This window comes from Callionymus lyra, chromosome 7 (assembly GCF_982586985.1).
Source record: "Callionymus lyra chromosome 7, fCalLyr1.hap1.1, whole genome shotgun sequence".
Classification (NCBI taxonomy): domain Eukaryota; kingdom Metazoa; phylum Chordata; class Actinopteri; order Syngnathiformes; family Callionymidae; genus Callionymus; species Callionymus lyra.
This window is the reverse complement of record NC_141824.1, coordinates 4,391,427-4,405,449: the sequence shown is the minus strand read 5'-3', so window position 1 is coordinate 4,405,449 and position 14,023 is coordinate 4,391,427. Positions and strand designations below refer to the sequence as shown.

Sequence of the window (14,023 nt, the reverse complement as noted above, 5' to 3'; positions counted from 1 at the left end):
ATACAGATTTCATCATCAAGTCTCGGATTTTTCTTCCCGTTTTTATTTAATAATACATGATTACATTCAAGTTCCACATGATCATGTTTTTTCTGTAGAAAGTGCAGATGTTGATCCTGAGATTACATAATGAGGAATGAAAGTTGCAGGAAAAAGAAGTTTGTCAAGCGTTCGGTGAGAAAGAAAAACTGGAACAAGTTCCTGTTATTTCTCATCGTTTATCTTTCAATCCAGTAAAGATGTACAACATGTTCTTGCTTAGAAAATAAACCCATAAAAAAACATATTGCAGAAAAAGTCATGTCCCGGTTATGTTCTGTCAGTATTATTTTGGGGCGTAATTTGAGAGATTTGAGACAAATTAATCCACCACATATCTGGTCCTGGTCTGGTCCAGATGATATGGACTTTAATTTTTTTTTTTTAAGTTTTCTATTTAAAAAAACAACAAAATTGTTTCTATTGTATAATCAAATATAGACTTCTTTTGTTTTTCACAACATTTATTATTATAACTGCTGGCCACTGAGTCACTGCGTTCTTTGAAGCTAAAGAAGAGGAGATGACTGAGGACGAGAGGATACAGTGAGTCCAGCAGCTTTAAAGCTGATGTTTGGACATATTTTGGTTTGAAAACAACCAAACTCTTCGTCAAGAGTCATGTGGTCTGTAAAATCTGCATCATGAGTCAAGTACTGGACAATACTACACATATATACTTTTTACTACACTATCACAACACCAGAGTCAAGTACTGGACAATACTACACATATATACTTTTTACTACACTATCACAACACCAGAGTCAAGTACTGGACAATACTACACATATATACTTTTTACTACACTATCACTAAATATCGTATTGTTGTGGCTTTATCATGATATGTGTAAACACTCTTGACAAAACAGTATAAACCCTGAGTATTAACAATAAATACAACTAAATTGGTCCTTTATTTAATGGTCCTAAAGTCTGTGTTGCTCTCAGGTCTGGTGATGAATTTGTGTCAGAACTGCTACCGTAATGGAAACAAAACCACATGAAACCACCAGACTAGTAAAAAAAAAAATCCTTCAAGAAAAAAATCACCTGAGTGTTTCCAAAAGAGAGAGAGTTGGAGAAGCAGAAAACTTCTCGCCGTGAGCCTTAAAAGACGCAAAGATTATAACCGGTCGGGCGAAGGCGGCGTCTTCTCCTGATGGAATGTTTTTGGATTCCTGAACAGGACGAACGGTGGTGCAGGTAAGACTCCGTCTTTGCTGTAGATGGGGCAGAGCTTGTAGGCGCACGGCGAGTCCTTCCACAGGTATCGAAGGGCGGCGACCTTGGAAGTTCCCGAACAATAAAAGGTGGACACCTCGATGGTGGACGGTCCCGTCTTCATCATGGGAGCCGGGAGCCATGGTTTGAGTGGGTCACATGGGGAGCCCTCGCAACAGATCTGCAGGAGTGACAGAGATTTATTAAGTTGGAATCTGTTCTTATTCTTGGAGACTTTAATCTTCACGTTGATGACATCTTGCTCTGCTAAAGAACTTTATTGTTCTTTAGCACAACAAAACTTTTTGTTCAATCATTGTGTTGAAATACTGGATCAAGTGGCACCTGTGAAATTGAACCTGACAATTCAGAAAAAACGGTGCCCTTGGACAAATGAAGATCCCCTGAGTCTGAAGAAACTTTGTCGAAAGACTGAGCGTCTCTGGAAGTCCACTTACTGTAACTTGAGGTGCACAGACTTCACCTCAAACTGCCAGGATTTTATAATCCATGTGTTCGTGTCGTTGAAACTATTGTAACAGTTTATTTTGTGTCTAAACCAGAAGGATGTGTGTCGCCTGCAGTTCATACTAAACTCTGCAGCCAGAATTCTGAGCTGCTCTAGTAGAAGAACTCACATTTCTCCTTCAAACTCTTCACTGGCTGCCAGTTTCTTTCAGGATTATTTTAAAATCCTGGTTCTTACTTTCAAATCTATTCATGGTCAGACCTTCCATCAGTGATCTGATCCAGACTTACACCCCAGCTCGGGCTCTGAGGTCTGTGGATCAGAATCTACTGATGGTTCCTGAACTTCCGGACCAGAGGAGAGAAATCCTTCCAGACTGTTGCTCCTAAGCTTTGTTATTTAGTTTATTCGTTATTTTCTTACGTGAAGTTTAACATCCTATTGATTCTGTTTTTCTTCATGAAAAGTCTGATAATCTTATTTGTTTTTTCCGAAAAAGTCTGACATTGTTATGTAACTTTTTTCATGAAAAGTCTCACATCCTTATGATTCAGTTAGTAATTTAAAGAAAGGGTTAGGGTTAAAAAAAAAGAAAGAAAAAGTCTGGCCTTCAAAGTTATTTTCCATGACCACTACTTTTCACATCTGCTGCTAGTCTTCCACTTCTCTCTCCTTTCTTTTCTAGAAAACTCCTCCTTCCTTCTCCTCAACTACAGCTTTTTTTTAAATCCATACAAGAGGAACAAGTGACCAAGCTCACCTCGAAGACGGTGAGATGCTGAGAGGCCGACACTTCCTGGTCGTAGATGATGTCGTAGTACATGGGATACTGCTTTATGTCTTTTAGAAAAGGTCCGGCGAAGGCTACGTCCTGGTCGTACGCCACCGCCCTCGCGCCCAGACTCAGTCTGTAGGCCACGTCTTGTTTGTAGCGCGGATGAATCCTGACGATGGATTATTTTCATTAAAAATGGGGAAGAACATTCAAATAACTCTGAACTGAAACTAGTCTTTGTGACTCATTTGTGAGATAAACAACTGGTAACATGTGTGAAACTAAAATGTGTCGAAAATTCTCCCGGAAATTAGTGCGTAAGCAAATTTTTGAAACAACACTTGGTTTTTTCTACTTAAAAAAATATCATTTTTTTCTGACGCTAACACAGAAGGTTGCGAATCTCAAATACTGGCAACAAAACAGTACTTTTGAGAAGTTGCTCAAAGAAAGATCAAGTAACTCTATATGCGTTTTTCATGGTAATACACTTTCTATCAGTATTATTTTGGGTCAAACTTGACACTCCTTTCAATCAGTAATATTTTTCATCTACATCTATTGAATTGCAACTATTATTTTCCATTAGTATTATTTTGTGTCTACAGTTATGTTCTAATTTTGTTCTTTCAGTATTATTTTGGGGCTTAATAGTGTAAGCTTGAGACCGTGCTGTCAATCACTGTTATGACTACATTACACGTTAAATGTTTAATGTCCACAAGGAGTTAAGCTCAAAGCTGTGTCATAAACTGAGTCGAGGAAGCGACCGTTGTGTGAAACGTTGTTGTTTTGCGTAACTTCTTTAACTTCTGCTTTATTTCAAAAGAGGAATTGAGCAAAAAGGCAGACTGCCAGCATGTCAATGGATTTAAAATATTGACTTTTATTTACCATGAAGTTCAAATGTATTTTTTGTAAAAGGTCATAAATAATGAGAACTTATTCCTTCAGCGCCAATTTTTCTTTTTTATCTTCAACATCTTTTTGATCTTCTCGACATCTTACGTCTTTATGTCCCTCTGATACGAACTTATCCACTCACGTGCCATATGGTGACTTATAATCCGGCAGATCCACAGCCACAGCCATGAACGTCTTTTTCATGCGTTGATTTGGGACGAAACCAAAGTCGGCGGTTTGGTGCCATCGGATCTCCGGGAATTCGTCGCCCACGTAGCCTAGTTTATGCACGGAGAGCTGCATGAAGACGAACAGTTTGAGATCCAGGATAGTCAGAGATCGTTGTAAACGACATCAAAAATAATAATCATTTTCACTTTTTAATCACTTAAATGGTCGCACCTGAACAAATCCGAAGGGGAAGTCGAGCGGCGTCTGGCCGTCAGAACCTTCATGGAACGCTTCCCTCCAGTCGTCGATCATGGCAGGGAACGAGCAGTTGTATTCGTCTCGATGATACTCTGCATTTGCTTCACCTGAGGGAGCGAAACGTCAAGTTGTGCGGTCACAGAGTCAAAGTTTGGTCTCTACCTTGGTACCACAGGACGCCTTTGATGGTCATGTTGACCAGCGGGTGGATCATGGCGTTCCACAGCACGCTGTTGTTCATTTTATCACTGGACAAGAAGGAAAAAAAACACTAGAAACTTGGGAGGAAATCAAAGACATCAAGGTTTCTTACTTCACTCCTAACGGCTCGAGTCCGCAGGTTCGAAGAGCTCTGGACGACGACCACGACTCGATGTAAGTCCCGCCCCAGCAGGACTCCACCAGACCGATGGGGTACTTGAGTACGTCGTACATGTAGCGTCCAAACAGTCCACACACAGCTGAGAAATGTTCCAAATTCTCTGAAAAAACAAACGTTTAGAAAACATTATTTATCAAATAGTGTTCAAACATATCACTGTAACGACTTTTTATTTGGCTGTCAAATCATATTTAAGTTGAGTTATTTTATGGTTTATATTTAAATAAAGTTGTACAAAATAAAACAAGGCGTTTTCATTAATATACAATTAACATGCAATTATTCACGTTTGTTCATTTTCATTTTGCAATTTAACTTCCAGCCTCTAGATGGCAGCAAGATGACTGAGGACATGAGGATACAGTGAGTAGCTTTTTAAGCTGATGTTTGTAAGTAAGTAAGTAATATTCCTTCCAGACCAGGGTCACAGCGCTTAAATCATTCAGAGATTTCCAGATGTTTCTTATCACATTTTTGCTGATGACATCCAGCTCTACTGCTCTTTTGATCCAACTGAGCCCCAGAGGCTGAACAGCTTAGTCAATTGTTTGCTAGAAATCAAACAATGGTTGAGTGAAAACACTTTACAGCTAAATGTGGACAAAACTGAAACACTGGTGATTGCTCCTGATGATAAGGTTCCAGGGTTGAGTCAGTACTTGGGTGACTTAGGTCAGTCTGTCAAACTGAGCCTGAGAAACCTGGGTGTTGTATTTGATAAAGACATGTCTCTTGTTCAACACTGAAGAAAACTGACCAGAAACTGTTTCCTTCAACTGAGAAAAATCTCCAAACTTAGGAAAATGTTGTCGGAACATGATCTGGATCTTATAATCCCGTTTGTGTCTTCTCGTCTGGACTATTGTAACAGTTTGTTTTCATGTCTAAACCAGAAGGATGTGTTTCGCCTGCAGTTCATACAAAACTCTGCAGCCAGAATTCTGACCCGCTCTAGTAGAAGAACTCACATTTCTCCGATCCTTAAAACTCTTCACTGGCTTCCAGTTTCTTTCAGGATCAACTTTAAAATTCTGGTTCTTACTTTCAGATCTATTCATGGTCAGGCTCCTCCTTACATCACTGATCTGATCCAGCCTTACACCCCAGCTCGGGCTCTGAGGTCTGTGGATCAGAATCTACTTATGGTTCCACGCACACGACTCAGGACCAGAGGAGCGAAATCTTTTCAGGCTGTTGCTCCTGTTTCTAATTTTGTAAATAATTTGTATATTCTTAAGATTGTTCTATTTTGTATTATCTCTTTTATTATTTCTTTTTTCCTTGCACTTTATTTTTCTCAACTGCGCTGTTGTAAAAGTGTGTTTCCCCTCTGGGGATGAATAAAGCTTTTCTATTTCTATTTCTATTTCTAAGCTTTGGAATGATCTTCTCTCTCTTTGCTCTTGATGGATCTACTGACTCCTTTAAGAAACATCTTAAGACGTTTCTATTTGTTCAGGATTTTCCTTGAATTTCTCGAACTCATGTGTTGTTCTCAGTATTATCTTGATCTTTAAAGTATGTACTTTTTTGAGTATTGTTTTGATTGTCTAAGCGCTTTGTGACCCTGGTCTCGAAAAGCGCTATATAAATAAATATTACTTACTTACTTACTTACTTAAACAATCAATACAATGCTCAATAAAATATATACTTTAAACCTAGGAGACAAACACAGAAGTCTCAGAAAATCAAGGAAAAGCCTGCACGAATAAAAGTGTCTTCAGATGTTTCTTGAAGGAGTCAGTACATATTTTGGTTTGAAAACAAATGAAAGCAGTTACGACTTCCTCAAGAGTCATGTGGTCTGTAAATACTACAACACCAGAGTCAAGTACTGGACAATACTACACATATATCCTTGTTACGCCACTATCAAAACACCAGAGTCAAGTACTGGAAAATACTACACATATATCCTTGTTACTACACTATCACAACACCAGAGTCAAGTACTGGACAATACTACACATATATACTTGTTACTACACTATCACAACACCAGAGTCAAGTACTGGACAATACTACACATATATACTTGTTACTACACTATCACAACACCAGAGTCAAGTACTTGACAATACTACACATATATCTTTGTTACTACACTATCACAACACCAGAGTCAAGTACTGGACAATACTACACATATATACTTGTTACTACACTATCACAACACCAGAGTCAAGTACTGGACAATACTACACATATATATCCATGTTACTACTATCACAACACCAGAGTCAAGTACTCAACAATACCACAGGTTGGCCTGGCCTGGCCAGAGCTTGACACACCCGGTTCAGACAATCCTCTCTCCTTTTGTTCGTCATATCTATTGCTCATTTAAAACTGTGTACGTGACTTACCCGAATGAATTCCAGGTATTCAGAGGCAGCCGGTGAAAAATATGCTAGATGGAATCTCTTTTCAATAAATTTCCTGACTATACATTTGAAAGAATCAGTCGAAACTAAGCCTTTATATAATACATTTACCGTATTTTCCGCACTAGTTTGCACCGGATTATAAAGCGCATAGAATAAATGATACAGTCAAATGTTTGACTTGGGTTACGATATGAATCCACTAGAAAAAGCTGTGCCAAAGGGAACGTCAAAAAAACAGTCAGATAAAGTCAAACTTTATTGAGCGTTCTGACAACTCTGTTCACCAGCAGCAGTGAAGTCAAGCGTGTGTATGACATGTTGAATGCATGTGTATGACTGGTTGAGAGCGCTGCAGAGTGATTTAGCGAAAAAAAATGTTTTGAGTGTACAGCAACCAAGACACACTCGCTCAAAACGGTGGCAGTAATCTTACTCCATAGCCGTCCGCCATGATGCGACGTGCGTCGTAAATCCCACCCCGTGATGACGCAATGACATAATCCCGCCCACGGCGTGTCGGCTCAGTGTCGTGAAAGTGTTTGTAAACAAGTCACCCACCAGGTAATGTTCATATATAAAGCGCTCCGGATTATAAGGAGCACTGTCGTTTTTTGAGAAAATTAAAGGCTTTATAAGCGCGCCTTATAGTGCGGAAAATATGGTATATTTCTGGATGTATTCATTATGCGGCTAAGAGACAGTGCATCACTATATGTTCATGTTAAAGTAACCAACCAGTATTCTTCTGTTCAGGAATGTTGATGCTGCTGCTATAAATGTTTCCAATGTTGCAGATAAGAGATGAGTGTAATGTTTAGATATTTTCATGTAATTTTCTGACCTCAAGTGAGCCCAGAATAAATCTTGGATGACGGAATATGATTTGTTCTTTATATCATCAGCATTTATATCATAAGATAGCATTTTATGTTATGTATACAGTAGATAGAACCTATTCAGAGGGAAATTCATGTTCTCGAAATCATCAATAAGATAAGATGAAACAACTTTTGATTAATGAATTACTCGATAATTTAGATCCCTTATAACAATACTCAGAATACTAAAACTTGTTCATCGGATCTATCATGTTGAAACACTGGGTTAAAAGTCCTACTTGCTGTCGGTACCGCCCAGGGTATTTCAACAGCCTCCAGGTCCAACAGCTCAGTGTAACTCAGCCTTAAAGACGCCATGAACGGTCTGACTTGATGGTAGGTGGAAGAAATATTGATCTCCTTCGATGCGTTGAAGATCTGTCAACCAAATGTTTCCATGGTTACAGAAGGTGTGATTACAGTAAAAGAAGGAAGAAGAAGTTTCATGACAAACCTCGGACATTTTGAAATACATGTTGCTCTGTCCTCCGCACAGCCAAACATCGCCGAACAACACGTCTGTCAAAATGGCCGTGCTGTTGTGGCCGTGGACAGCAAGATTGTAGGGGCCACCTGGAGGCATCGGAGCAAGGAGGACCTTCCAGATACCTAAAAAAGACCATGAGATTAAAGTTGTTTTTTTTCCAAACAAAGTTTTTCAAATATTAATTTTTTGAAGAAGGGTTTGATTTTGATTTATTTCACATTAACTATGAAAATAACAGGTATAAGATTTAATCTTTGAAGCACAATAATCATCTAATAAAAATGATTTCGACTGCTGGAATTCAGCTGAACCATCAGTGAGTTGACGTACCTGCTCCTGTGATTCTTTCATTAGACACAGTGTAACAAGCAACTAAAATCTAAAAAGTGGTGATTATAAGTAAGTAAGTAAATTATATATTATAATTATAGAGTCCTTTTCCAAACCAGGGTCACACAGCGCTTAAACAATCAAAACAATACCCAATAAAATATATACTGTAAAGGTCAAGATAACACCGAGACCAACACAAGAGTCTCAGAGAATCAAGGAAAAGACTGTATATCGTTGGCCCTGTATCGTGATACATATCGTATCGACAAATCTTTAAAAAAAAAAAAAACTTCATGATGATGACTGAAGGACTCACAAGTGGTCAAGTTTATGTTAGATGACACACTGAGGGACGGATTAGTATGTGGGTTGAGGGATGCGACACCAACTGAAAGTCATCCGACACGAACCATTAGCATTAGTAATTACGTGGAGAGCACATCAAGTTCTGCAACTACATGCAAAATGCACACAATGAGTGTGCATGCAGATACACACAACCTCTGCTACCGTTGTGGGCACATTGGACATGGACGGAAAAAAACTGCCCGTACTTAGTACATGTCGGTAAAAGTAAACAAAAGAATACAAGGAGAACAACCAAACCCCTATGATCTGTCCAGGATTGCAGGATGTAACTGGTGCCCAAAACACTGGAGTCAGGTCCGTTTTAAACTATGTGTCTTGTCATTTCCACGTCGTGTTTTGAGTTGTGTTTATACAGTTATTTTCAAACAGTTCAGTTGTGACAGTTGGTACTTTGTCAAGGCACCGGCAGATGTAATTGTATCTTGGGGAAAATGTTGCAAAGCAGGTTCCTGTCATTACCCGGCATTCTGTAGCATCTTTTATTGTTGTCACTGGCAACAAACCTACTGATTGTTATCCATCAAGGCCGAGCCAGTTGTGGAACAGGTCTGAGTCCTGATTAGTGCTACTAAGGAATACCATCGGTGGCAGCAGGAATCTATTTCTACCAGAAGTTTTGGATGTGTTGATAAAGTACTACTCTGAGCCTGTAAATCCAACCATTTCTGACCAGAGTATGTGAATTCCGTTCAGTCAGGACATCTGCTGTGGGAGAGGAGAGTCGTCATTCCACCACCATTAAGGAAGACCATTCTACAACAACTCAATGCATGGCATAGTGGACTATTACTCATGAAAGAAATGTCTGGCCCGGTCTACAGTTGTAGATCTGTAGCAGGAAATCTCCAGAGGGATCAATAAAGTCGGGAGAGAAAAGATGTCGTCAAAAACGTGTAAAGCGTGTCGGGAGGCTCGACACATGCCCCGGTTAGTTCCTTCACACCATGTTTTGATCTTATTACTTTATAAAGTTGCTCTGTAATGTGGGCGAACGAGAGGTTACGAGAGTCCATTATGATGTTATAATGACTTCACTCCTCCTCGAGCTGTAATCACATACCGTGATTCTTTTTCTCCACCAAACTTTACTGTTTTCTGGGTGAATCCTGGGCCCATGGGGGTTCCAACAGGTCTTATGCAATATTCGCGGCGATTGGAATGCATTATAATGGATAATTCATCAGAAAAATCAACCTTGTGACACTTTTCCACTGTCCATCCTTTCTCCAAGCTGTAGGCCTTGGCAAATGCAACACGATTTAATGCTGGTTTTTGAGCACTAACGCGGCCATGGAGATCCCTCTGTGAGAGAATTCGACAAACTGTTGTAGTTTTCGTTGACCAGTTCTCATGTAGCTGTGCTGCCGTTGAAAAAGGGCCCTGGACTGTCGAAGCAAAAAACGTACCTTTCGAACGGTTGTCTTACGAGGTCTGCCTGACCTGGGCTTGTCATGAACTACACCAGTTTCTTCACATCTTTTTCTTATCCTCTCCACTCGATGTTTGGATACATTGATGATGTCTGCCACCTCAGCAGCAGACTTGTGCTGTGTCTCAAATTGCATACTTGCGTACTAAAATTTAGTATTAATAGTGCGTAAGTGCGTCTCAATTCTTAATATGCGAAAAACGCCCACAAAACTGGGTATGGTTCGATGGACACTTTCTACCTTAAACAGCTCCATCTTAGTGACGTTGTAAATAGAAGTTACGTCATATATATATGCATATATATGCATATACTTACAGGTGCATTTTCAGCCAAAAGTAGGAGGACGACTCGTCTTCGCTGCTGATACCAGCTTAAATATCTCGCAAATATTTTGTTTCTCATATTTTTTCTTTATTTCTTCTTCCAAATTTGCCAATCGTGCTGCCAGCAGGTGGCGATAGCGTTCCAACAGCTGGTTGCAACCATCCTTAAATAGTAGTAGAAGAAGAAGCTGTCGCGTCATTTCCTGTTAGTGTGTAGCAGCAGAGTTTGATTTGAGACATACTATCTGTGGAGGATTAGTTACTAGTTAGTACGTACACTATCCTGATGCATACTAACTTCTAGTATACTAAGAGAAGTATGTTTGAGACATACTATCTGTGGAGGATTAGTTACTAGTTAGTACCTACACTATCCTGATGCATACTAACCAAGAGAAGTGTGTGATCTGAGACACAGATCTTGTCTTCAGGCTCTTGATCATCAGCACGTTGGTCTGTGGTTGAATCTTTGGCATTTTGTCAGAGGCCACGTTGCACTTTTTTTTATACACACCTAGGAATGTGTTAATTACTGTATTCGTCACAGGTGAAGCTCCAATCTGTTATTGGTTGAATCATGTAAAGACACGACAAGGCTTTTGTCGAAGCAAAATCTGACCTTTCTGCCCTAATTAAATGAATAATATAAAACCTTATTTTGGTATGATAATCTAAAGGCCTTTGCCTTTCATATAAACCATTTCTGATTCCAATTGATCAACTACAGGTCAAGTTATTTTTTGTTGTTCCTACAACAACTTTTACGACTTTTGTCAGGGACTGTACATATTAACAACCTCTTTTAAATATTTGTAAGTCATCAAATGATACTAAAATTGACATGGATTCATTGTATATTAATTTAATTAGACACTATTAACATAAAACATATAAACAACATTTGAAAACATGCCATTATATTTTTTTTGACAAAGAAGAAATTTACGACGATAAATTGGGAAATGTAAGGTGAATTTAAATAATATATATTTGGTTTAAACCAGTAACAAGCGATTCTCCTTTAAATACTAAATATATTCTCCCACAATCCTTCAGTCGCTTTATTATTATTATTTTTATTATTATACATTATTATACGTCTTCATACCTTCTTTGACTGAGATCCTCGAGGCCTTTTGTGCGAGTCCGTCTGGTCCCGTCAAGGTGAGAGAGAGTTCTGCATCTTCACCCGAGTGACCCCAGACCACCGCTCTCTGAGGAGCCTTCTGGAGAACCATGTGGTCCCCAAAGTAGGAGGAGAACCTCAAGAGTCCGCCTGCAGCACAGAGACACAAACAACCATTATTATATTGCTCCTGATGATAAGGTTCCAGGGTTGAATCAGTACGTGGGTGACTTAGGTCAGTCTGTCAAACTGAGCCTGAGAGACCTGGGTGTTGTATCTGTGTTTGATGATCTACTGACTCCTTCAAGAAACATTGCAAAGACACTTTTATCTGTGCTTTTCCTAGATTCTGAGACTCCTGTGTTTGTCTCGGTGTTATCTTGACCTTTGAAGTATTTATTTTATTGAGTGTTGTTTGGATTTTTTAACCACTGCAATCACGTGAGCCCGCCGTCCGCGAACGACCGTCACGTAAGCCCGCATTGTAGGAAATTTTGCGCGTCTATTGCTAAGCTTACGGTAAAGACGCGACCAGATAGCTTGAAACAACTTGAAAATTGTTTTTGTCACGCAATAAATTAAAAGTAATAATGTTTTATGTTGTATTTATTCAACCTGATGCAATCCTGTTCTATTTTCTTTGGACTAAACGATTATATAATTTATTTATATTTATTATGTTTCCATTTATTTGTTTTAACCAACAATACGAATTAACTAATTTAAATTTTTATTAATAGCGCTATAGCGGAAATGTATGGGGTAAATTCAAAAGTAATATCATTATAATCTGTCAATAACTACACATTGATTTTAAATATCATAGAATTAAACTCTTAACAGTTAAGTGAAAAATTCCACCAGATTATGCTTCATAATGACCTTGACTTCTATTTTGGAGAAATTTTACTGTAGAAATTTGAAATAAATGATCATTAAATATAGTCATTATATGTTAATGACTACATTTTAAAAATTAAATAAAAAAAATAATAAAAAGCTTAGTGAAAAATTTCACTGGATTATGATTCATGATGACCTTGACTACTATCCTGGTAAATTTGGAGAGATTTTACTGTAGAAATTTTAAATCAAGGATCATTAAATATAGTCATTATATGTTAATTACGACATTTTTAAATTAAATACAGTTATTATTTAATTTTTAAAGTGTCGTAGACTCCATCAAGAGCAAAGAGAGAGAAGATCGTTCCAAAGCTTAGGAGCAACAGCCTGAAAAGATTTCTCTCCTCTGGTCCTGAGCCGTGTGCGTGGAACCATAAGTAGATTCTGATCCACAGACCTCAGAGCCCGAGCTGGGGTGTAAGTCTGGATCAGATCACTGATGGAAGGTCTGACCATGAATAGCTCTGAAAGTAAGAACCAGAATTTTAAAGTTGATCCTGAAAGAAACTGGCAGCCAGTGAAGAGTTTGAAGGAGAAATGTGAGTTCTTCTACTAGAGCGGGTTAGAATTCTGGCTGCAGAGTTTTGAATCAACTGCAGGCGAGACACATCCTTCTTGTTAAGACATGAAAACAAACTGTTACAATATGACTTTCAAATCTACGTCAAAAACAGAGTTAAGATACATTGTCCGCTATATCAGTATTAACACAATTTCTGTTGGTTAAAATAAATAAATACATAAAATTATAAATATAAATAAATGTTATAATCATTTACTCCACAGAGAGTAGAACAGGAATGCATCAGGTTGAATAAAAACAAAATAAAACATTATTACTGTTACTTTATTGCAATCTTCAAGTGCTCCCATGTATCAGGTGGCTTTACCGTAAGCTTAGTAATAGACGCGCAGGGTGTTTTAAGTGTGGGCTCACGTGACAGTAGTTTTTCAGCGCTTTGTGACCCTGGTCTGGAAAAGATCTACAAATATAAATGACTTACAACGACATTACTGACGTAACGTTTAAACATGTTGTTTGTTGTATCAGGATTCGTTTAGAGACTCGAACTTGTGCTGCGACGATACAAAAGTTGTTTGTTGTTCCTAAATATCGTGACGGCAATGACGTCACGACAGGATATGCAAACTCACCGCATCGCTGAAAATACGCCAACCATAGAAAAAGGCAGATTTTCAAGAGCATCGTGACATCAGTTTATCTCAGGTGTAAGGATCGTTTATTCTCTCACTGCTTGTCAGGTGTGTCAACCCGGAAGACATAGCAACACATCTCAGAACATCTGGCCTTCAAAATAAGAGCGGCGGCAAATGGAAAGGACACATTGTGTTACCTACACGCACTCATTTGAGCTCATCGGGGAGAATATTACCTACAACACCATTTCATATTTCATTTAACGGATAACGATGGATAATCACCAACCAAAGCAAAAACAAATGAAACAGTTTCGAATCTTACTTTGGAAATCTGGCGTCCCGACCCTACAGCTGTCACGTGACAAAAGGTTTCCAGAATGCTGCCTGGTGACCTT

At 38.7% G+C, this 14,023-nt stretch overlaps 1 protein-coding gene across 1 annotated transcript; it reads right to left on the bottom strand.

Annotated features, from left to right (window-relative positions):
- Nucleotides 1-22: 22 nt before the first annotated feature.
- On the bottom strand, nucleotides 23-13,766 carry LOC148074661 (sialate O-acetylesterase-like). The gene is made up of 10 exons (XM_087795895.1): nucleotides 13,623-13,766; nucleotides 11,544-11,711; nucleotides 7,946-8,100; nucleotides 7,731-7,869; nucleotides 4,155-4,323; nucleotides 4,004-4,089; nucleotides 3,815-3,948; nucleotides 3,555-3,709; nucleotides 2,495-2,678; nucleotides 23-1,446 (listed from the first exon to the last, which is right to left on the bottom strand). The coding sequence occupies exons 1-10, from the start codon at nucleotides 13,672-13,674 to the stop codon at nucleotides 1,168-1,170; spliced, it is 1,521 nt and encodes a 506-aa protein (XP_087652021.1). The 5' UTR covers nucleotides 13,675-13,766; the 3' UTR covers nucleotides 23-1,167.
- Nucleotides 13,767-14,023: the final 257 nt, after the last annotated feature.